Source organism: Balaenoptera ricei, chromosome 6 (assembly GCF_028023285.1).
Source record: "Balaenoptera ricei isolate mBalRic1 chromosome 6, mBalRic1.hap2, whole genome shotgun sequence".
NCBI classification, from domain to species: Eukaryota; Metazoa; Chordata; class Mammalia; order Artiodactyla; family Balaenopteridae; genus Balaenoptera; species Balaenoptera ricei.
In genome coordinates, this window is record NC_082644.1 from 42,286,880 (window position 1) to 42,311,925 (window position 25,046).

The 25,046-nt window shown below is 41.4% G+C and overlaps 2 protein-coding genes across 7 annotated transcripts in view; both read right to left on the reverse strand.

Moving 5' to 3' along the window:
• The window catches only part of NFX1 (nuclear transcription factor, X-box binding 1), a 78,131-nt gene extending 76,417 nt beyond the window's left edge, over window positions 1-1,714 (reverse strand). For 3 of the 6 annotated variants that reach the window (XR_009503637.1, XM_059924598.1, XM_059924597.1), the window contains exon 1: window positions 1,530-1,711. Coding sequence is in view for 3 of the 6 variants with exons in the window: in XM_059924598.1 (XP_059780581.1) it covers window positions 1,530-1,554 (25 nt within the window). In the remaining 3 variants the exon portion in view is untranslated. Of the gene's footprint in view, window positions 1-1,529 lie in introns of all 6 variants that reach the window. The other 3 variants (XR_009503638.1, XM_059924599.1, XR_009503639.1) reach the window with 2 other exon arrangements.
• Window positions 1,715-9,788: 8,074 nt separating this feature from the next.
• On the reverse strand, window positions 9,789-24,898 carry CHMP5 (charged multivesicular body protein 5). Its single transcript, XM_059924600.1, has 8 exons — window positions 24,763-24,898; window positions 23,432-23,536; window positions 21,960-22,006; window positions 20,117-20,210; window positions 19,914-19,985; window positions 14,496-14,604; window positions 12,863-12,975; window positions 9,789-10,492 (listed from the first exon to the last, which is right to left on the reverse strand). Exons 1-8 carry the CDS (start codon window positions 24,829-24,831, stop codon window positions 10,442-10,444), a joined length of 660 nt encoding a protein of 219 aa, XP_059780583.1. The 5' UTR covers window positions 24,832-24,898; the 3' UTR covers window positions 9,789-10,441.
• Between the last annotated feature and the right edge of the window lie 148 nt (window positions 24,899-25,046).

The window sequence follows — 25,046 nt, forward strand, 5'->3', positions numbered from 1 at the left end:
AGTTGGCACTGGAGAGTCTGCCCATGGGCAGAAAGATACCCCTTGGACTGGGCTGGTGTTCCAGGACAATAGCAGGTAAGAGAATTAAACCTTGAGTGGGGATGGAGGTGTGGGTTAGAGATGATGCTGAAATAAAAACATGGAATAGGAACTAAGGCAAAAACAAACTAAGGCACAGGAGACAGACTGGGGAGGTCTTTGGACTAGGAGACTTTGCCTCAGTAGGTGGGGCAGAGGTTGTAACCTGGGGCACAACACCATAGCCCCAAACTATGACTCACAACTAGCCCCACTCAATTCTGCTTCAAACATTGAACGGTGTAGAAATGGGCCAGAAGTGAGCCTAAGGATAGGAAGACCAACAGATCCAATTTAGAGGATCTGGGGAAAAAATGGGTGGGAGAAGAACAAAACACCAGCCTAACAAGGTCCCTACACTCCAAGATGAATTAATACCTAAATCAGGACTAGGGTACACCAATGCAGTGTGTTATCCAACTTTTTTGATCAAGACCCACAGTAGTAAATACATTTTACCTGCCACCAAGTACACAAATACATATATACTCTTCTCGGTGCCCCAACAGCTGGTAGGTAGCAGAACGAAGACTCAAATTCATGACTGTTCACAAACCTCATGCTGCAAACTGCTGCCCTGTTTTTCAGAAAGAGTGGGTCATGAAATCAAATCATGCAGTGGGTTGGGACAAGTATTTTTTAAAACGAAATATGTAGTAGAGTGTATTGCATATAGTAAGGGAAACCACTGCTTCCTGAAATTTTTGGTTCGCTTTTATATTTATGTCTGTGTGCACTGAGGTCACCATGTAAAATATTCCTTTTCGGTCACTGTCCAAAGAGTTGGGAAAACAAAGATCTAAGGTACCCTGAAGGAAGTGTTAATGGATGTTTTATTAACAGCCAAATGAGGCTGTCTCTGCACACAAAGGCAACTCCGGGAGAGGAAGTAAGCTAACAATTGTGTAACAGGTACAGCAGCGGCGGGAACTTTCACAGTAATTGACTTATTTACTCCCAATTCACAGATGAGGAAAACGAGACTTGACACTGCGAGTTCGTGGCAGGCTGACACTGGAAACCACGGGTGCTCGGCTCGCGCACGCGCCGCTGCCCCAGGACGCACGAATACATCTTAAGCGCAGCGAGCAAACCCGCCGCGCGTCGAGAGCCCGACACCGTCACGGGCGGTGACCCGGCCAACGCCCGCCTGTCGGATATCACTGCCCTAGGAAGGCCGGGATGAGCCCTGGAGAGAGCGGGACACCCACATCGACTCAGCGGGACAAACCCATTTTCCTCAGAAACCAGGTGCCGGGCTTCACCACGCAGTCAAGGATGGTTAAGATCTCCGTTCGCACGACGCGCGTAGCTTGGCCCTTCCGAGCCACTATCTCCAACCCTAGTATGCGCCACTCTCGCGATACGAATGGCCGGTGCCCTAGGACTCGTCACTGACTCAATTTCCGCTCCCCGAGAGGGGCCCAGTCCCGCGCGGGCCACGACAGTACCTGAGACAGGAGGCGCCTCCGCCATCCCGTGCCGCAACACCTAAAGCGAGCCCTGCAGCCCAGCGAGCTCTGTCACCCGGTCACGTGCCTTGGACTTCCGGCGCCGCGAGAATATTCGCTTCTGCGCGCCCGGTAGACGGCCACGGAGTTTGCGCGGCCTGAATCAACTGTGCGGTGCGTCCGTGACGTCAGACAGGCGCGCCAGGCTCCGGGCTGAAGGAGGTTGCTAGTGGCTGTAGGTGGCTAGGATCCCAGGAGGGTAGGCGGGCCCGGACTTGCGTAATCAATAGTTGTTTTCCTTTTGAGAGTCCCTGTGCTCTCCTGCTACCATGCCCTTTTACCCTCCCACCCAGCCAGCTTCACCTGGTTTTCTGGAGTCACCTCAGACAGCACCTCCTTACTAGAGTAGTTCAGGCTTAGGATGAAAACAAAAACTAAATAGTCAAAAGGCAGTCTGGGAAAAAATACCTGCAAAACAAACGATCAAAGGCTAACATACAAATAGCTCTTATAAATCAGTTTAGAAAACGAAAAACCATTTATTAGAAATGATAAAGGACTTGAACGGGCAGATGGACACAACGTGAGGGGGGAAAAGTTTGGAGGCACTGATAATTTTCAAAGTGCAAAATGTTTTGAGTGAATGTGTGGCGTTCTTTTGTTTGTGTTTTGTTGTTGCATTACTAACTAGAACACAACGTTTAAGTGTGAAGCATCTGCATTTGTAAAGTAATTCACCGGTCCAGGCTTCCCCAAGAACACAAAATAGAGTCATTCATTCACATACATTCTAATGCCTATTTTTGTCTTAGGCATTGCTCTAAGTGCTGGAGGTTAATGGTGAAAAAGACAAACATGGTCTCTACCCTCAATGAAGTGCATTGTCTAGTAGGGGAGGTTAAAACTAAGTAATTTATATTTACAAACTAATAATTTGCGTTATGAAAGAAATAAGTAGGGTAGCAGTGATAGAGACTTACTAGGATCTCCTCCAGAAAAGGTGGCCAGCTTTCTTTGAGTAGAAGGACAGATGAGAAGGGTAAGCTATGTGAAGATTCAGAGGGAATAGCATGTGCAAAAGCTATGGAGGAAGGAAAGCGCTTGAAGTGTTCAAGTTATTGAAATATTTGCTGGAGAGCAGTAAGCAAGGAGAGTGGCACAGTATGAAACTGGAGAGGTAGGTAAGGAGCTCACATGGATCACCTGCAGGCCATGATAATGGATTTTATTCGAAGAGCAACAGGAAGTTAAAAGGTTCTAAGCAAAGACGTGGTATTGTTACCTAACTGAACACGGGTCTGCTCACTCCATGCGAAGCAAAGCCAATCTACTGACACCAGGTTTTGGTGAAGAAAAGTACAGTGCTTACTGCAGGGCACCAAGCGAAAGAGTGAGAGACAAGCCTCAGATCCACTCCAACTTGGTTTTTGAGTTAGGGTTTTTTTCGTTTTGTTTTGTTTTTTAAAGGGGAAGATAAAAGAGGCTGGGATTGATCATCATCTGGTGACATTTCTTAATCATAGTTTCGGGAGTCAGGATGTCTCTGGTTTACAAGTCTCTGGGCTGGTGGTCCATGGCTTGGGAGCTCATCTTGTCCTGAGTTTGTACATTAATGATCTCTATAATAGTGATTTTAGTACATTAACAATGTTACTGACAACAGCAATTTTCGTCATCTGATTCTGGTTGATTAATGTTCAGTTAGCACAGGATGGAGGTCAGAGGGAACACAAGAAAGGGAATAAAGTCTTGGATAGAGAGATTAATCATAAACTCAGTAAGGGAACTCGGTTTTAGGGGCACTCAGTTTCAGCGTCTGAATTACCCTTAAAGATTTCTCATGCTCCCAGGCGAAGAGTGAATTGTGGGGGAGCAAGAATATAAGTGGGCAGAAAAGTTGCATTTTTGTATTATGTTAATACAGAAGATGGTGGCCTTGGACTAGAGTGACAGCAAATGTGATGGGGAGGAGAGGGCAGATCTAAGGTATATTTGAGATATAACCATTATCCAGCTCCCAAATGTTTTTTAAACCAAAAGGTGTGATGCGATAATCTCATTGTTCTGTTAATTTGAGTTTCTCTGATTACTGAGTCTGAACATTTTTTAGTGACCTTTTGAGTTTCTCTTTTTAGATTGCTTATTCACATCCTTTGCCCATTTTTCTGTTGAGGTTGCTCAGTTTTTCTTGCTGATGGTTTCTTGTATATTGTAGATATACAAGACTTGTATATCTTGTCAGTTTTAGACATTTCAGCTGTCTTCTATTATGTCCATTAGTTTTATCCTTCATTGCTAAAAGGATTAAACAGAAATTCTTAATTTTGACAGATAAGTTCATCAAACAAAAAACATTACCGTCCCCTTTAGAAATTACCAGTTGTATCAGTCTATGAGTCCAGTCAGGAGAGAGGAACCACATAGTAATTTAAACAGGGAAGGTTTTATTTATTTAAAGACTTATTAACTACAACAAGGGATTAGAGTAATAAGGGACTGACTAGTAAAGAAGTAAAAGAGAACTCTAAAAGAATACAGGATTAGCAATGTAAGGAAGAGCCACTTCCTCTAGGGCTGAGATAAAGTGTCCAGTGAAGATCACCCCAGAGCTGAGGTGCAGACTTTGTTAGAGGGGAGGCGCCTATGGCTCACTAGATAGGGAAGCTGCTGTGGTGCTGCACTGGTGGAAGTTGCCAGAAATCTACCTTATATGGTGCTGGGGAAAGCCATTCTTTGGGACGTGTCTCACAAGAGGCCGTCTACCACAAACCACTTTGGAGGGGAAGGTGCCAGGAGAAATTTCTGGCTGCTGGCCATCATACACTGAAGAAACCAGGTGCTGAAGCACAGGAACCAGACGCTGGAGAAGCTGCCTACAGCACAGAAGCCTGCCCAACCCAAACACTAGAAACAGGAAAGCAAACCCTTTCCTCCTGCAGTATCTCTCTGTTGCCCTCTACTGACAAAGCTTAATACCTGCCAGCTGGTAAAGGATAAGTATTTAAAGGGCCCAAATCCATTTCACAGAGCAGGCAAAAAGGATAAATTTGGAACTGAAAGTCAATAATTCATAACTGGCATACTAGGGAACCCACTCATTATTTCCAAAACTTGTCATTAAATGGAAGTAAGCAAGCATTTATCCTGCCTTTCCTATACAAACAGTGCTTCACCCCACATACCAAAAGTTATGACAAGCAACGAAAGCAGTGCTCAGGTGGGAATTTATAGCTATATATACTTACATTAAAAAAGAAATCCAAACAATGGAATATTATTCAGACCTAAATAGAAATGAGCTATCAAGCCATGAAAAACACATGGAGGAAACTTAAATGCAAATACTAAGTGAAAGAAGCCAATGTGAAAAAGCTACATACTGTATGTTTCCAACTATTGTATATGACATTCTGGAAAAGGTAAAACTATGGAGACAGTAAAAAAATAAATCGTGGTTTCCAGGGATTAGAGGGAAGGAAGGGATGAACAGGCAGAGCACAGAGGATGTTTAGGGAAGTGAAACAACTCTGTATGATACAATACTATAATAGTGGGTTCACTGTAAAAACCAATAGAATGTACAACACCAAAAGTAAACTCTAATGTAAACCATGGACTTGGGTGATGACGAGTCAATGCAGGTTCATGAATGGTAACGAATGTCCCACTCCAGAGCAGGACGTCTCTAGTGGGGGAGGTTGTACATGTGTGGGGACAGGGTGTGTATGGGAACTCTCTGTACGTCCTGCTCAATGCTGTTGTGAACCTGAACTGCCCTAAAAATATTTGTTTTGTTTTTAATTTTTTGGCTGCACCGCTCAGCCCGCGGGATCTTAGTTCCCCGACCAGGGATTGAACCCACACCCCCTGCAGTGGAAGCGTGGAGTCTTAACCACTGGACTGCCAGGGAACTCCCCTTAAAAAGATTTATTAATATAAAGAAGATAGATCTCAAATCAGTAGCCTAACCTTCTACCTTAAGGAACTAGAAAAAGAAGAGCAAACTAAACCAAAACAAGTAGAAGGAAAGAAATAATAAAAGTCAGAGCAGGAATTAATGAAATAAAAAATAGAAAAACAATAGAAAAGAATCAACAAAAACAAAGTTGATCCATTCACCAAAAACATCAAAATTGATCAGCTTTTAGCTAGATTGACCAAGAAAAACAAAAAAAGAGAAAAATTCAAATCACTAAAATTAGAAATGAAAGAGGGGACATTACTCCCAACCTTATAAAAATAAAAAGGATCATAGGTAATACTATGAACAAGTGTATGCTAGCAAATCAGATCACCTAGATGAAATGGAAAAATTCCTAGAAATACACAGACTATCAAAACGGACTCGGAATTCCCTGGCAGTCCAGTGGTTAGGACTCCGTGCTTCCACTGCAGGAGGCCCAGGTTCGATCCCTGTCTGGGGAACTAAGATCCCACAAGCTGTGTGGCGTGGCCAAAATAAATAAATAAATAAATAAAACGGACTCAAGAAGAAATAGAAAATCTGAATAGACCTATAACAAGTAGAGATTGAATTAGTAATAAAAAAAACAAAAAAAGCTTCCCACAAAGCCAGGCCCAGATGGCTTCACTGGTGAATTCTACCAAACAGTCAAAAAATTGGCACCAATCCTTCGAAAACTCTTCCAAAAAACAGAGGAGAAAGTAATACTTCCCAACTCATTCTCTGGATGAAAACTCTGCCTTAGGGCAATCATTGCCTATCTCTTCATTGCAGAAATTTATGGCAAGAGTCAGACTGCTTGTCCATGAAAACAGGTTCGTCCTGATCAGGCACCCTCGGGCAGTGGTTCTTAACATTAGCTACACATAAGAACTACCTGGGGAGCTTTTAAAAAATCCAAGTGCCCACACTGTCTCTAGATATACTACATAAGAATCTATGGGGGTACGACTCAGGCAGCAATAAAACAAACCAACTCCCTATGTGATGTAAGAATGTATAAGGGGAAAGCTAAGGGATATGGATAATAGATGTAGAAGCGCCAAACTTCTCTCTACTGGATCATGCTAGTCTCCTCCACCCTTGTTAATCTCCCGGGGCTGCTAGATTACAACCTAAGGAGACCGCCTGCACTCAATTCTGCTTCTAATGCTTAACCGACCAGTGATGCTAACTGGTGGTAGCTATAGCAGTGATCACCAGAGGGCCCCTACCGCAGGATTTATCCTCTCCACTTGCCTTAAATTCGCTGGGATTGACGAAGACCAGGGCCTGGCTTTTGGTCTTTTCCCAGTATAGCAAGAATTAGCAGAATGACAAAGGTGTTAAGGAAGCTCTGAAACCGAGTACCCCTAAAACCAAGTTCCCGTACCGAGTTTATCCCCTACCTTTCTATCCAAAATTTTATTCCCTTTCTTGTCCCCTCTGACCTCAATCCTGTGCTAACTGAACACTAATCAACCAGAGTCAGATGACTAAAATTGCTATTGTCAGTAACATCATTAAGGTAGGGACTCAGGTTGTTCCTCCAGGGCAAAATGAGCTAACAGACCCACCCAACCCTGGTCACGGACCACCAGACCAGACTCGTAAACCATAGGCGTCCTGACTCCCAAAACTACAATTAAGAAATGTCACAAAATGATGATTAACCCCAGCTTCTTTGTTCTTCTCCTTAAAAAACCCCTAACTCAAAGACCAAGCTGGAGTGGATCTGAGACTTGTCTCTCACTCCCTTGCTTGGCACCCTGCAATAAACCCTGACTTTCCTGCAAACAACCACTGTCAGTTTGGCCTTCTGTGCCGTGGGCACACGAGCCCATTGATCGGTTACAGCTCCAGGGAGGGTAAACTGTATGAGCAGAGGCAGGGAATCATGACTGTATGGCAGATGCATGAGAACTAGAACAGGACTCTTACTAGCAGGTGACAGGAACCCAATTCCAACTAGTTTAAGCAGAAAAGGGGGTTTGTTGGCAGAATTCTCAGTTCACAGAACTAAAGGAGGAGTTGCAGAGACTTGGAGCACTCTGAGAATCTCAAAGATCAGAAGTCAGGGCTCAGTGCCATGAGGATTCTTTCGTTCTGCCTCTTGGCTGCTCTCTCGACTCAATATCTCAAACTTCTCAGACTGATAAAGGGTAAAAAAAAAAAAAAAAAGGAAAGCATTTCCCCTTAGAAAATTTGAGGGATGAACTTCAATAGGCACAAACCTGGTTACAAGCCCACTCCCATAGTGGAAAAGTAAAGGTAGGGCTACTCTAATTGGTATTTTTCCAATAATCACACATTTGGAATTGGGGAGGCAGTTCTCTAAATGAAAGAGAATGCTGTTCTGAAAAGACTAAGCAATAAACCATTGCAGAGAGGCAGGGGCCAATAGGCAGCTTTTTAAGCCCTGCTGGAGGTGTCAGCGAACCAGGACTTTATGCAAGAAGGGAAAGCAGGTCATTTATTCACAAAGGCTATGTGAGGGATGTCCAAGCCAAAGAGAGCTGAAAAGAGAAAAGGAGGGGCTGGATTTGAGAAACACGTAGGGGTTAAAAGCAGGGTTTAATGATTAATTGAATGTGTAGGATGAGGCAAAATGTAGGCATCAAGGACAACTCAAGAGCTTTCTGTTTTGAATGATGGAGGATAATGGTTCCATTAGCTGAGGCAGGGAAAACAGGAGGTTAGGTCTGGGGGAAAGATAATAGCTGTCTTGGCCATTTGAATGTGAAGTGTTTGTGGGCTTCTGGAACATCCAGATTACTCTTAGGCAACGCGTGGATATAAACAGGATTCTGAAACTCAGTGGCAAGACCAGGGATACAAGTATAGACTTAGAAGTCAGCAGTTAAAGGCACGAGAATAGCTGAGATTATTAAATATAAGTGAGCAGAGAAAGAAGTACTGTGGATAAAGGCTGGACTCCTGAGGAACACCAACATTATAGGGTTGGAGAGATAAGAATTTCAGAAAGGAATCTTGGAGGGAATAGTCAGAAGAATAGAAGAACCACAGAGTACCATCACAAAAGCCAAGGGAAGAGAGACTGGTAGAATGATTGTTCACTGGTATCCAATGTACTAAAGAGGTCTAGCTGGAGCACTAAATATCACCCACTAAAACTGGCAATATATGGGTCACTGATTTAACACTGGCAAGATAAGAAATAAAGCAGGAACGTTGGTTGAGTGTGAAGCTCAGGGTAATGAGCTTAATTTGGATGTTAGATTTTAGGTAGTGGTGGGGCATTTAATTTGGAATACCCAGAACTGAAAATAAGAATAAGGAAAGAGGTCTGGGCTAGTAACAGTTATTTTGAGGCATTAGTTCATAGGTAATAGTTAAAATCATGGGTGTGAGTTATCTCAAGGAAAGTATGAAGGGTAAGAAGTCATCCCAGATTGGAACTATAATGGAAGAAATATTAAAAGGGCTGAGTGAGAACTTGTAAGGAAGCCAAGGAAGGTTTCAAGAAGGTAATGATGAATAGTGTAATGTTTGCTCCACTGGAAGGCTTCTTCAAGGGTGAGGTTAGTGGGGGTGGGAGAGGGTTACATCCGTGTCTCATCCTCACCTATAACTAGACAGTGAAGTTTTGAAGAGAGGAGTTGTGATTGTTCTTGGTATCCCCTGGGTTGGTATAGAGACTCTACAGGGCTGGCATTCAATAAATGTTTACTGGATTGATCTGCTGACACATGAAAGGCTGGTGCATGTGACACTGTGAGGCAGCCAGTGAGGGGGGCAGAAGGGAGGATGGATCATTAAAGACCCTGAAATCTAGCAGGAATTTGGACTTGCTGTAGCACTCCAGGCACCTCCCAAGAAGGGAATAAAGTCCATTTTTTTTTTTTTTTTTGCCGAGCTGCGCAGCTTGCAGGACCTTAGTGCCCCGACCCGGGACTGAACCCGAGGCCATGGCAGTGAAAGTGCCGAGTGCTAACCACTGGACTGCCAGAGAACTCCCAACCCCAGATTTTTAATTGTTAATAATCCCTCATATGAGATGTGGCAGTTAACAAAGTACTCAAGACAATCAATTATTCCTCACAAAAGCTTGTGAGGGAAGCATGATTTTACTAGTAAGGAAATAAAAATTTAGAGGTGTGAGTGGGCTACTTAGTAGTTATTAGATGCAGACCCAGGGCCCAAGCCTGGATTGCTCCTTGCTCTTTCCACTATACCACAATGCTGCCAGTTAAATTCGATTTCTGTAGTGGAGTGTTTAGGCTGAGTCGACATTAAAATTACATTAACTTTGGTTTCTGTAGTGGAAGTTTCAGGCTGAGGTAATACTATTAAAATTATATCCTTTTGAAAAATATTTATTGAGTATAAATAAATGTCCTATACATTAAATATCAAGAAATATTCATTATTGATTACAAGTCCACTGTAATATTGAATGAACCACAGAATCAAAATAGCCACCCATGATACAGTAGTGATAATTCCATTCCAATATTGGACACAGTAAAGATTTACTCACAAGACACAACAAAACTCACCAAAAAAGGCCATCACTTTAACCAACCTATAATACCACAAGAGAAAATGGTTTTGAATCATAATATGGACAGTCCCACTAATCTCGTCTTTGTCATCAATTTATCGGGTCAATTTGAGATTGTGGAGATATGCTGTCATAGAACTTAAAGATTCCCATTTCCTTGGTTTTATCTCAAAATTATTATTAAGGAATGAAGTTATACACACCCAATGATAATTTTAAGTAAGTTAGTCTTTCATAAGAGAAAAGGAATAAAAATTTAGTATGAAGAAAGCTTCCTTCAAGCAATGAGTCTCTTAACGGAAAAAAAATGAAAGCTATGTAATTAACTTTTCCTCCACAGAAAGGAAAGAAACCTAAATCTGTTATGGCAAACTTGGAAAGATAAATATTTCCTAGTCCCAGAATATGTGTTTATTTTACATGATGTACTTGAATGATGCAAGTCTATGAAGCAGGGATCTGTGGCAATCCGAATTCATCCACCAAGACTCCATCCTGTGAAAAGGAAGAAATGTTTAGTGCCACTATTTTCCAACTGATAAAAAAAGAAAAAGATTACAAATATTTAGTAGTCAAAACTCATTTCCAAGTGTTTAATCAATGAAAACAAAAATCCCACTGATAAGATGAGAACAAGCTGTTTTATGAAAGGTAAAAGGGGAAGTGATAAACCAGGAAAAGAAGTGGAAGGGATCAAAAGGGATGACTCTTTGCAGAGTAAGGGAAGAGTACAGAGAGAAAGAGAAACCTAAGAGTAAACCTAGAAAGGGGAAAAGGGGGCTGGGAATGTCCAGGAGTGAAGGCAGAGGAGTGAGTGCTTGCCTCCAGATTCCCACTTTCACTCTAATTCCAAAGTGAACCAATACCTTTTGTAGCCTCATCAATCCTTTTCTTTCTTTAATTATTTTAAATTATTTATTTATTTATTTAGTTTTGGCTGTGCTGGGTCTTTGTTGCTGCACGCAGGCTTTTCTCTAGTTGCGGAGAGCGGGGGCTACTCTTCGTTGCGGTGCGTGGGCTTCTCACTGCAGTGGCTTTTCTTGTTGTGGAGCATGGGCTCTAGGCGCACGGGCTTCAGTAGTTGTGGCTCGTGGGCCCCAGAGAGCAGGCTCAGTAGTTGTGGCGCACGGGCTTAGTTGCTCCGCGGCACGTGGGATCTTCCCGGACCAGGGCTCGAACCTGTGTCCCCTGCATTGGCAGGCGGATTCTTAACCACTGTACCACCAGGGAAGCCCGCCTCATCAATCCTTGAAGGAGCGGTGCCCTGGGACAGGCAGTCACTTCCATATCACACTTTACTACAAACTTATAGGCAGTGACACCACTATCAATTCAGAAACCATACCTCAACAGCACATTTAAGTCAGGAATCTGTGACCTTCTAAAAGTGGAAATAACACACATCCTTCAGGGACCTGTTACCAAGGATTTGAAAAGATGGGCTATGGTAGTGTTAATAAAAATGATTTTAGGTATGCTGAGAAAAAGCAACCTATGCACCTGGTGCCTTGAAGTGGTGAGGGTGGCCTGGGTAGTAGAGAAAGGTAAGACGACCCCAGGCTCAAGTAAGCAGGGGGGAGGGGTAAGGTAGGGGAACACACACATTCATCAAAACCAGTTATAAGGGGGACTTCCCTGGTGGCGCGGTGGTTAGGACTCCTCACTCCCAATGCAGGGGGCTCGGGTTTGATCCCTGGTCTGGGAACTAGATCCCACACGCATGCTGCAACTAAGAGTTCGCATGCCACAACTAAGGAGCTGGCGAGCCGCAACTAAGGAGCCCACTTGCCGCAACTAAGACACAACGCAACCAAATAAATAAATATTAAAAAAAAAATTCAGTTATAAGGGACCTGAGAAATTACCTACTTTCCCACCTGTTTGTTCCCCACATTGCACAGGTAGGAAAAACATGAGGTTCAGAGAGAAGATATGAACTTCTAATTTGCTCAAAGTCACACAGTGAATAAAGGCAGACCTGAGACTGGCTCCCACTCTAGGATTCTGTCAACTATACTGTGCACCTCAATGTGCATGTTGGGAGTAGGTAAACACCAGGACTGTAAATGGCCACTGGCAATAGAAAAAATGACATGTGATACCAGAAACTCAGATGGGGTAAACAGGATTTTATAAGCAGCAAATTTTATCTATTTATAACGACAAGCATGTAGATTTGAACAGGGCTTTAAGTTCGCAAAGTCCTTTTACATACAAGATCTAATTTGATCTACACAACAATTATGTGAGATAATCTGCATTTTATAGATGCAAGGAACAGAAAAGTTCAAAACAGCTAAGTGATTTGCCAAGGTCTCACAGTTAGTGGTTTCAATCTCAAGCTTACACCCAGGTGTCCTGATTCTTTTTCCTTGTTGAAGTAGAATCTTTCTACATTAAATTTTATACTTAAATTATGAATCCCTAGTTCAAAAAAAAAATCCACCCTATTATTGATCATCATGTCTGGAGTGGACCTTTATTTTATGCTGCCACCCCGCATGGTTCATGCATATGTTGCTGCTGCTTTCCCAGGAAATGTCTAAAACCCAATAGCACCCAGTCCAAGCTCACAAAAGTGATTATGTATACTATACAAATTGTCATTGAATAAAACCATCCCTGGGCCTCAGTGACGCTATTTATGTAGCCTATCCACAATCCAATGTGGGAAAACTGGGCTTTCAAGGGTTCCCAAAGTAATGACAGTCTTTCCTTGCTCTTACTTAAGAATACCTTTTAGATTCCCAGACCATTTTGCATAGAAAATAAAACAGAAAAAGATTTCACCTTATTCTTACTTAAGAATACCTTTTAGATTCCCAGACCATTTTGCATAGAAAATAAAACAGAAAAAGCTTTCACCTTATTCTTTGTGTCAGTGGGAACACCTTCTGGAATTGCAGGTGCAGCTGCTGCTTCATCCAAATAAGAACTGTCTTCATCAGCCAGAAGCTCATCGCCCAGTGCATCCAACTCTGAGATTGAAATAGTCAATATTTCAAAAAAATGTACGCAAGAAAATTGGCAGCTAATGTTAAGAAAGTTGGCCAAATTATTTGCAAAATAAGATGAAAACTTAGAAACAAAGAGAAGGGATTATGAATTTCTATTTTCAAAATAAAAGATGGCCATTGTAAGAAATTTTCAAGGGAACTGGTGTGGTAAAAATCCATGAAAAACAAAAATTAAAATAAAACAAACAAACAAACAAAACCATTCCCCACAGGTTTATAAGGCCCAGTCTTCATGAGAAGACTCTATAGTTATCGGTTGGCCAATTCAAATTAGAAAATCCTGATGATAACAAATGTAAAAAATCCTCTCCCATTTATTGATGAACTTGAAAGCCGGCAGTGAAAGGAGGTATGAGACTGTTGTATAGTGAGTGACCATTACATGAGATCAGGCTTTAAAAATAAGTCTATGGCAAAGTGAGTTGGAAGTGACCAGGGGAAATGGCAGCAGCAGGTAGACTCATCAGAGGAAACTAAAGATGAGAAATAAGAAAATAAAGAAATAAACGGGGGAAAAAAGGTTCTAGGCAAAACAGAACATGGAGAGAAAGAAGAAGTAGTAATGGGACAGGGGAATCATGCAACAGAAAACCCAGTGTGGGGTGGTCCTGCCATCTACCCAGTTGCTCATGCTAGAAATTGACAAACACCTCTGACACCTCCCTCTCTCTCCACACCCAATCAATCATTAGGTCTTGTCCATTCAACCTCCTAAAATTTCTTCAATATGTCCACTTATCTCTGTTTTTGCTACCACCACCATAGTCTCAGCCACCAAAATTTCTTAAATGGACTACAGGAACAGTTTCTAAACAACTCTCTGTGAGGCCACTTAACAACCCCTTCCATTTTGTCTTGCTACCCTCTGCTCATCCTTCAGGTGCAATGCCTGTCACTGACTCCCAAATAGGTTAGATTCACTGGCTATGTGCTCCTATGGTACCCCATACTTCTCCTTCCCAACAGTTTGTGCTCTTATAATTAATGAATTACTTGAAACAAGCAGTTTCTTACCCCTGCTAGAGGAGAAGCTTCATAAATGCAGAGATTGTGTTTGTTTTCTTCAAGGGTGAATCCCCAGCATCTAATACAGTGCCTGGCATATAGTAGCTGCACACTAAGTATTTGCCAACTACTGTTTCTTGATCTGCTTGACTGTTCTGAGGGAGAGGACTCCAGCAGGAGAATAAAGAGAAAAAAAATCAAAAGGAAAATGGCAGGGAATGGCAGTGTTTGGATACCAAGCACCAGGTCAGCAGAGGCCTTTGCCTAGACATTCCTTCAGAGCTTGTCCATCCCAGAGTTGGTGGGGTATGCAAGTCTGATATGGATGCCACTCAAGCTCTTTGCCCAGAGACTATACCATAAAGTCTCAGGGAACTGCTGCAGAAATTTTCTCTAACATTTGGGAGAAAAGGTCCCAGGCACTTGCTCCTCTCAGATGCTAAAGCTACATATACATTGCTTTTCCTATAACTTACCTGCTTCTAGGTCATCTTCATCTATTTCTGGGGTGCCGTAACTACGACTCAGTGCTTCTTGGATTTCATTTGCATCTTCCATCATATCTTCTAGCTGGTCTTGTAGATCCTACAAAAATATATGACAGGATTTTTATTCATTTCTTACCATTTTTCTCTAACTACCCCCTGTCCCTATTCTCTCGCCTGAATCTCAGAAACGAGCAATGGCCCACATAATCTTCCTATTTTTGGTGGTAAAATGTAAACTTAAAAATAAAGTATAGAATTGGTAATATTGCATTTGAATTTAAGGTGCTTCACGGAAATCCAAACTTCTATTGCAATAACAGATGCCCAATCAGCTCTCTCATTACAGAAAGTTTGCTTGAAACGTGAAATCAAGCAACATTTACACTATCAAAATTTTTCTAGTTAATAGAGAAAAAGACGTAATTGAGACAAACAAAGTACTCTTCTTGAGTCAGCCAAAAACTGACTATGCTGTACAGGGAAAGGAAGCAGTAGCAGAAACAACTGGGTAGTACAAAAAAGTTGTACTGGGCCCACCCCGGATGGGGAAACAGAAATGTAATCAGGATAGGCTTGATACCTGAGACCAGGCTGGTGAAAAAAATTGACTGAGGGCATAAATCTTCTGGGAATTATCTATTTGTACTTAACTGGGAGACTATTACAAGGCCAGAAATAATGTAAAACCAATCTGAGAAGTGCTATAGCATAATAAAGGGCAGTTAGTATAATGGTTAGAAGAGCAGACTCTGGAGTCAAACAAATCCAAGCTAAAATTTGGCCATTACTCAATGAAAAGTAATGTGTCTTAGCCTTAATTTCCTCCTCTGTAAAGTGGGATTATTTCTTTTTTATTATTTTTTTAAATCAGTCACCAATTTTATACACATCACTTTATACATGTCAATCCCAATCGCCCAATTCAGCACACCACCATCCCCACCCCACCCCAGTTTTCCCCCCTTGGTGTCCATACGTTTGTTCTCTACATCCGTGTCTCAACTTCTGCCCTGCAACCCGGTTCATCTGTACCATTTTTCTAGGTTCCACATACATGCGCTAACATACGATATTTGTCTTTCTCTTTCTGACCTACTTCACTCTGTATGACAGTCTCTAGATCCATCCACGTCTCAACAAATGACTCAATTTTGTTCCTTTTTATGGCTGAGCAATATTCCATTGTATATATGTACCACATTTTCTTTATCCATTCATCTGTTGATGGGCATTTAGGTTGCTTCCATGACCTGGCTATTGTAAATAGTGCTGCAATGAACATTCGGGTGCATGTGTCTTTCTGAATTATGGTTTTCTCTGGGTATATGCCCAGTAGTGGGACTGCTGGGTCATATGGTAATGCTATTTTTAGTTTTTTAAGGAACCTCCATACTATTCTCCATAGTGGCTGTATCAATTTACATTCCCACCAGCAGTGCAAGAGGGTTCCCTTTTCTCCACACCCTCTCCAGCATTTGTTGTTTGTAGATTTTCTGATGATGCCCATTCTAAGTGGTGTGAGGTAATACCTCATTGTAGTTTTGATTTGCATTTCTCTAATAATTAGTGATGTTGAGCATCTTTTCATGTGCTTCTTGGCCATCTGTATGTCTTCTTTGCAGAAATGTCTATCTAGGTCTCTGCCCATTTTATGATTGGGTTGTTTGTTTTTTTAATATTGAGCTGCATGAGCTGTTTATATATTTTGGAAATTCATTCTTTGTCCATTGATTGGTTTGTAAATATTTTCTCCCATTCTGAGGGTTGTCTTTTCATCTTGTTTATAGTTTCCTTTGCTGTGCAAAAGCTTTGAAGTTTCATTAGGTCCCATTTGTTTATTTTTGTTTTTATTTCCATTACTCTAGGAGGTGGATCAAAAAAGATCTTGCTGTGATTTATGTCAAAGAGTGTTCTTCCTATGTTTTCCTCTAAGAGTTTTATAGTGTCCAGTCTTACATTTAGGTCTCGAATCCATTTTGAGGTTATTTTTGTGTATAGTGTTGGAGAGTATTCTAATTTCATTCTTTTACATGTAGCTGTCCAGTTTTCCCAGCACCACTTATTGAAGAGACTGTCTTTTCTCCATTGTATATCTTTGCCTCCTTTGTCATAGATAAGTTGACCATAGGTGCGTGGGTTTATCTCTGGGCTTTCTATCTTGTTCCATTGATCTATGTTTCTGTTTTTGTGCCAGTACCATATTGGGATTATTAATAGTCATTCTTCATAGGGTTATTATAAGGATTTATTGCAATAATATATGTCATAATACATGTCAAACACTAAGCACTTAATACTATATATCTTCTACTGTGTTAAGGATGTGCAAAACAATATGTTTTTCATATACTGAAAATTCCACATAGAGGGGAATGGACCAGTGTTGATAACACAGAGGGTCCAAATAGCACCACTTATCCTTCAGAATTTCTAGAGCAATGCAAAACATTTAAAACCTCCTTCCTGGCCCCCAGATTAGGTTTGTTTTTCCATATAAAGGGTATAAAATAAAGTGGAGAAAAACACTTTTTAAAAAAGAAAATGCTTTGCTTTTCTGCATTTCCAAGTGCCAAACTACTGTACATATGTAACATTCTGCTATACAGAGAAGCACTGGCTGAAACAATAATAAAAACAGAGTAAAAATAACGTAAACTAATCAAGTTGAACTTATATTATGCTTTTACATGTCAAGACAAGTCTGCCAAAATCATCTATGGATAGGATTCCTAGCAATAGACTCTAGGATAGACACAGAAAAGAAAAAAAATCGTCACAAAGAATTAGCAGGTTCAGTTCTGGAAAAACAAACAAAATCAATACAAAACAAATATAAGCACTACACTTGATGTGCAGAAACTGGGACACAAAAAAGACAGAAAAAGGGGAACATACATACATAGAGGCAAATTTTCTGAATGAGCACTATAAAACAGTGAAAATGTTTTACAAGTAAAGTATTTTAGGAAAACAAATGAAATTCAAAATATCTAGGCCAGCCAAAGACACGTACCCATACACATCAAAAAGTTACAACGGGGCTTCCCTGGTGGTGCAGTGGTTGAGAATCTGCCTGCTAATGCAGGGCACATGGGTTCGAGCCCTGGTCTGGGAAGATCCCACATGCCGTGGAGCGACTGGGCCCGTGAGCCACAATTACTGAGCCTGTGCGTCTGGAGCCTGTGCTCCGCAACAAGAGAGGCCAAGATAGTGAGAGGCCTGTGCACCGCGACGGGGAGTGGCCCCCGCTTGCTGCAACTAGAAGAAAGCCCTCGCACAGAAACGAAGACCCAACACAGCCATAAATAAATAAACAAATAAATTTTTTTAAAAAAAGTAAAAAAAAAAAAAAAAAAAAGTAAATTTGTGATCATTAAATTTGGGATTTAGAATTTAAAAAAAAAAAAAAAAAAGTTACAACGAAAGGGGCTTTCCACCTGTCATGCAGGCAAATCTATGAGGTGACAGGAGAAGGATAATTAGATGTGGAGAGAGCCAGACAACCATAGGTGAAAGAGGAAGAAACATACAAAAAACCAGAAAGATCAAATTTCTATTTTGTTCATTAAATAGCACTAATTAAAACATAAGGAACCCGAAAAGCAGAAAATAAAATTCAGTTTCATTGTATTTTATTATCAAATAATAATATACAAATAAGACAAGCATACTCAGAACATTTTTCTCAGTGAATCTCCTGGAAGATATCACTAAGCCTAAATTCTTGTAAGCAGAGACCGGTGTGGAGGATTAGAAAGAGGGTCCCGGGAAGTATAAGGAGGGGTGCTGGAAAAGAGCAAGATGGGAGGAATGCCTTCACTTACTAAAGACCAGAACTATCCTACCAGAGAATACGTCTGCAGAAGCAGTAAAATGCTGGGGACATAGTAAATATTCCACCAACAAATAATGCTTCAACTGGGCAGAACTGCTTTATCTCCATGAATGGCCTCTAGTTCATTTGTTCATCAATCATTAAATACTTTCTGAGCACCAACTATGGACAGGCATTGTTTGGGGCACTGGGGATACAATAGTGAACAAAACTGAGTCCATGCCCTCTTAGAAAGAGACATTCTACTCAGCGGGTAGAGGGAAAGAGAACTATCACATACACAGAAAGGAAGCCTTTTCCTCAGGCCAGTCACTACTCCTTCCGCTAACCCTGTTTGCCATCTGCGCTGTTCAACTGACAGAGGCGAGAGGAGCCAAACTCTTAGGGCTCAATGCCCCAGCCAAAACATGATCTCAAAAAGAAATGCTAATTTTAAGGACCTAATGACATTATTATTAAAAATCTAGGGACTTCCATGGTGGGCCAGTGGGTAAGACTCTGTGCTCCCAGTGCAGGGGGCCAGGGTTCGATCCCTGGTCGGGGAACTAGATCCCATCTGCCGCAACTAAGAATCCGCATGCCACAACTAAGAGTTCACAGGCACAACTAAGAAGCCTGTATGCAGCAACTAAGAAGCCTGCATGCTGCAGTGAAAATCCCGTGTGCTGCAACTAAGACCCAGTGCAGCCAAAAAAAAAAAACCACTAAAGAAATGGGGGTAGGGGATCAAGAGGTACAAACTACTATGTATAAAATAAAATACATAAGCTACAAGGATATATTGTACAACACAAGGAATACAGTCAATGTTTTATAATAACTATAAATGGAATATAACCTTTAAAAAAAAAGATGACTCAAGTTCTGGGGATCTAAAGTACAGCATGGTGGCTATATTTAACAATACTTGCAAGTTGCTAGGAAAGTAAACCTTAAATATTCTCACCACAAAAAAATAGTAATTATGTGAGGTTATGAAGGTGTTAACTAACTTTATTGTGGTAACCATTTCACTATATATATATATGTATCAAATCATCATGTTGTATACCTTCAACTTACACAATGTTATATGTTAAGTATATCTCAATAAAACTGGGGGAAAAAAATATAAAGAGAATTACTAGAAGAGGGAACCAACTCTACACCAGGAACCGTGCTAAGCACTTTATGTGTATGTCCTCATTTTATACTCGGGACAATCCTGGGAGATGAGCAGCAACATCACTACTTTACAACTGAGGCAACAGACTAAAAATCATTAAGTGAGTTAGAAGTAAAAGGAAACTGGGTGATTATTCACTGGGTGCTTATTATGTGCCAGGCATTGTGCATTTAGATACACCAGCTCATTTATTTCATCCTAATTATAACTGTATGTGGTATTAGGATCCTTAGCTTAACAATGAGGAAAGTGAGACCTCTGGTACCCTTTCCCAAAGTTACTCTATTAGTAAATGGCAGAACCCAAGATTCAATCCCTCTCCTGTGCTCTTCCCATCACATACACAATCATTTTGATTCTTTCAGAAACAAGTGTATATTCTTGGGGAAACCAGTACACATCTCACCTCAATCTGGTCGATTTTCACTTGCTTGTATGCTTTCTTCATTTCCTTTACACCCAGTTTCATAGCATCAACCTAAAAAAAGGAAAGAGAAAACACCATGTCTTAAGAAGCCGTGTTGGTTAAACTGTCTTTTAAAAACCATGGGAAAAGAGCACAGAGTACAAAAATAAAATAAAACCATGGCAAAGGTGTTTTGGGAGTACCGTGGTCTTGGTGTCCTTCAATGACTGGATGGTGTAATTGGCTTGTTCCATGTTAAATGACTGTTGGGCAAGATTGTCCCGCTGCTGCTCATACCTTTTTAGAGTCAATTGAGAAGGATAAATGTGAGCCAGATAGAAATCCTCAGGAAGAAAGTATCTCTAATACAAAATAAGAGAATATTCTTAAAAACAAAAACAACAAACATTAAAAAATTAAATATACAGAAAAATTGGGAAAAACAATTTAATCAATCTAACACAAACATGATTTGATGTCCCTCCAGTCTTTTTCCTCTGTATATATTTTAGTTACAACACTATTTTCCACTTAACATTATTATTATTACTGCTGCTTTCTACATTGCTAAGAAGTCTTAATACAGGTCTTTATAATGTTTTAGATTATTTCCTATGCTAAATTCCCAGAAATGGAATTCTTGGGGGAAAGGGCAAGACTGTTTTTAAGGCTCTTCATACATATAGTGAAACTGTTTTTCCAGTAGACTGAACTCCTTGAGGACAGGTATGATATTTTATTAATCTCGTATCCACAAATAGGTAATCTATCCAACCTAATATAATGCCTGGCACTCCATGTTTTTTTAAAATAAAGCTTTATATCAACTTATAATACTGCCTCAAAGACTTATATCACTATTCGAAACCATCTAACCATCCAACCAGAAGAAAAATGGTCAATGATGCAGGCAAATGGTGGTGGAACATTATTACCCCGTTAAAAAGTATACTGTTTGGAAAGAATATTTAGAAGGACAAAAATACTCATGATATAACATTAAGTGGAAAAGCATAACCTATATACACGCCATTTGTTATCTTCTAAAAAATCATATGCACACATACCATGTATGCACAAGCAGAGAAAGAAACTGTAAGAAATTAGCATTTTAAAGGTGGTTATTTCTGCTAGTAGGAATCTAGGTAGATTTCCTTTTCTTCTACTCATGTTTATGTACTTGCCAAGTTTCTACAATGAATAATATCCTTTTATTAAAAAAAAAGTTACCTAAAAATTGCAATGCTACCAATTAGAGAGGTAACAGTTTTATCACACTCTCTCACCACTCCAGGCAGTATAATTTCTTTTTCCAATTCTGTCTAATCTAAAAGGAGTAAGATGGTGTCTGATGTCTTATAAAAAGTTAGTTTATAAATAGGAATAGAGATATCAACAATTTTTCTGGTTCTTTATTAGCTGATTACATCTGACCTCTATAACCCTGCAGAGGGTCTCATCAGCTCACAAGGGTAAGTACCAAAGATACTCTTGGGCTTCTGCTCAAACACTGGGACACAGTCACCTAAAACAAATTAAGGACCGTTAAATCTTCTGATGGGAGGGAACAAATATTCAAGATTCCCAATTTTACAGACAAACAAATAAAAATTAAAAAGGCACACTCTAATTAAATAAATGGGAGAATCAAACTCTATAGATCTGGGCAGTCCAATACAGAAGCCACTAGCCACATACGGCTACTTAAATTGTTAAAATTAAATAAAATTAAAACTTGAGTTCCTTAGTCACACTAGCTACATTTCAAGTGCTCAATAGCCACGCATGGCTAATAGCTACTGTACTGAAGAGCAGAGATACAAAACACCTCCCATCAAAGCAAAAAGTTCTATTTAAATGGACAGTGCTGCAACAGATGTTGCTGAACATGCAGGGGGAGAAAAACCCAGCTAACTGTACGTGTAAATGAAATTTGCAATTAACTCAAGAATGCTTATAAAGTGGTATGAAAACCTAGAGGAATGGAAGACCATTTCCCTTTTGGTTAAACCTGCTAGAGGAAAGGAGGTTATGCTTATAACTTACATCCGCTTTTGCTTTAGAACCCGCAAGGCTTTCTGCTTGACCATATTCTAGGGAGAAAAGCAGATTTTAATGAAAGGAAGTAGAAAATATACATACGGTAAAAAAAAATCTCCCATATCCTCACATACCTACTTCCTCTCATCTTCAAAGTAGACACAGTGGCTCCTGGATTGTTCACTTCCCAAGCAGGCTTTAAGCCCCAGCTTGTCTCAGTCTTGGCATCCCACATCTCAGTGTACTGAAGTACATTTCCTTTTCCTAGTGCATATTATCTCTACTCCCAGCCCCAAGAGGGCCGATTTTGTATATCTAGGTGCCTTAGGGAGATTCCCAATTTGCACAGTCTGCTATCCACTCAAACTTAGCATGCCCAAACTCCTCAGCCTGCTCTCACCTTGGAAATGACTAATAATGGCCCCGCCAGTCTCTCACTTCTCTAGGTTGAGAACTGTTACACCAACCTTACCTTTCCTCTCTCTGTTGTGTCTTCATGCACTGCCATCTTAGATTTTCAGAACTCACTTTTAAATTGATTCCTCTCACGTCATTCTTACGACTACCACCATGGCTTAGGCTTTCATCTCCTCAAGTCTAGATGGGCTTTCCTGCCTCTGGTTGCTCTTCATTCCATGCCATCTAACTAAGATGGCAGAGAAAATCCTCCTGTCACTTCCATTTCTACACTGTTTTATAAATCATTTTATTTGTCTCCTCCAATGAAGAAGGAAAAGCAGGTATTATTACTTCCCAGATGATAATAATACCTAACATTTACTGAATGTGTCTATGTACTAGACACAGTGTTATGTAGGTCACATGAATTACCTCATTTAATCTCACACTTTAAAGTAGATATCATCCCCATTTTACAGATGGGAAAACTGAGGTTCAGTGATGCTAAGTAACTTGCTCTAGCTTGAATGTCTAATAAGTTACAGGGATGGGAAAAAAGAAGACAGTTCTACATTCACAGTCCATGCACTTAAATATACAACTCTACGTTTCTACCCAACAGAAGAGGAAAATAAAAAATTAACGGACTTTATAAAGGTCACAGCTAGTAGGTAGTGATGGTATTATTAATAGAACACTGGTACTTTTTCCCCAACATGCCACTCCTTAACCAGTCTATTATACTTACCTAACTTGACTAGCCTGGCAACTCATTATTCCTGAGCAGGCCCAGCTCTCCAGGTAGAATATAGCACCTTCTCAGTAGAATATGCTAGTTCCCACGTACATGCTTCTGGACATGTGACCAGCATCTTCTTGCCACCAGGTCAAATCCCAGCCTTCCTCTCATATATGGCTGCTAACTCTCCTCCCTGAAGGATACACCCTCACGTATGTTTTCTTATTAGACTGTGAGCATCTCTTCTGCATCTCTCACCAGCCCTTACCACCAGGCCCTACTTCCACAGGTGCTCAAGTTAGGCTGTCACAGTACCTTCTTCAGGTGCTGCCTACCTTACCTTTGCAGGACCCTCTCTCATCTTCTTGATCTGATCCTTATACTTCACTAGTTCAGCATCCAGCCGAGAAATCTTCTTGTCAATAGATTCTGCCCTGCTGTCCACCTTGAGGGGAAAAACATCAAAGGCAGTAGTAGTTATTGCAATACATTTACATGAAAAGTGGCAGGAGAGGAATGAATATAGAGGAAGAAAGGAAAAATAAAGAAGAGGGACTTCCCTGGTGGTGCAGTGGTTAAGATTCTGCCTGCCAATGCAGGGATCACGGCTTCGATCCCTGGTCTGGGAAGATCCCACATGCTGCGGAGCAACTAAGCCCGTGCGCCACAGCTACTGAGCCTGCACTCTGGAGCCCGTGCGCCACAACTACTGAGCCCGCATGACACAACTTCTGAAGCCTGTGCACCTAGAGCCTGTGCTCTGCAACAAGAGAAGCCACCGAAATGAGAAGCCTGCACATGGAAATGAAGAGTGGCCCCCGCTCGCTGCAACTAGAGAAAGCCCACGTGCAGCAATGAAGACCCAATGCAGCCAAAAATAAATAAATAAAATAAATTAATTAAAAAAAAAAAAGAAGAAGAGCATATGGTGAAAGGTGGAAAACAGTGATTCCTAACTGTTGGTGGTGGGGAGATTCTCAGCCAGAAACACTGGAGAGCTTTTATAAACTATACTCCACCCCCTAAATTCTAACATTCCAGGGTCACTCTCAAGTGTGCTTGAGCAGAAAAAGAATTTGAGAATCACTGGGCTTAGTGTAGATTTCCCTAGAATCAGAGGCTCGTCAGGCTGAGGGCTCAAGCAGGAGGTGTGTGAAATGGGTTAGTGCCCAGTGGACCCCGGCTAGGGCTTAGATCTAATGCTATTCGCTTGGATAGAAGGTGGTGGCTTAATGTCAGGGGTCAGAGTTCTGAATTTTGTGTTACTGAGATCCAGGATTGGGGTACAAATATGTTGAGCTAGGATATCAAGCCGAGGGCCCTGACGTGGGAGAGGGATGAGGGATGGAAGAGGAGTTACGGGTCAGGCTGGACGAGGTGGGAAGGCTGTGTGGGCCTATGGCTGGTAGGGGTGAGGAGGTAAGGAAACAGCGAGTGGACGCGGCACTGGGCACCAGAAGGGGTGGGGCGCAAGAAGGGCGAGACAGTGATGGGTTAGGGGTCCCTGGTTTGTGGAGTCAGCAATGACTTGGGTAACAGGAAAGAAAGTGGGGTGGAGAGAGCTGAGATGCAATGGGTCCGGGACCCAGGAGTAGGCGCCGAAGCCGGGGGTGGGTGGGGTTGGGGGGTGTCAGGGTCCCTGAGCCTAGTTATGCGTGTCTAAGTGCCCACCGTGCCAATGCAGTCAGTCAAGCTGGGCGGCGGAGCCTTGGGTTTCGCTTTCCCGAAGAATCGGTTCATCTTGGGCGGCCGCGAAGACAACCCAAACACTGGAGCAAAACCAGAAACGGAAGCAGAATCACCTCCGCCTCCGACTTGACTTCCGGCCCTCCATGCGCAAGCGCAATGTGCCTATTGGCGTTTACCGATCCTTTTTCCGGATTTTCAGCTCGGTCTTCCGGGGAAGAACTGCAGGAGGTTGGAGGTGAGGGGCGAAGAGTCAGCAGGGGGCGTGG

Excerpts from the sequence above, each read along its gene's own strand:
- CHMP5 (XM_059924600.1), bottom strand. The coding sequence starts at position 24,831 with ATGAACCGATTCTTCGGGAAAGCGAAACCCAAGGCTCCGCCGCCCAGC. Across the intron at positions 19,986-20,116 it reads TGAAGGACACCAAGACCACG|GTTGATGCTATGAAACTGGG; the intron begins GTACTCCCAAAA and ends TCCTTTTTTTAG. Across the intron at positions 12,976-14,495 it reads TGAAGATGACCTAGAAGCAG|AGTTGGATGCACTGGGCGAT; the intron begins GTAAGTTATAGG and ends TTTCAATCTCAG.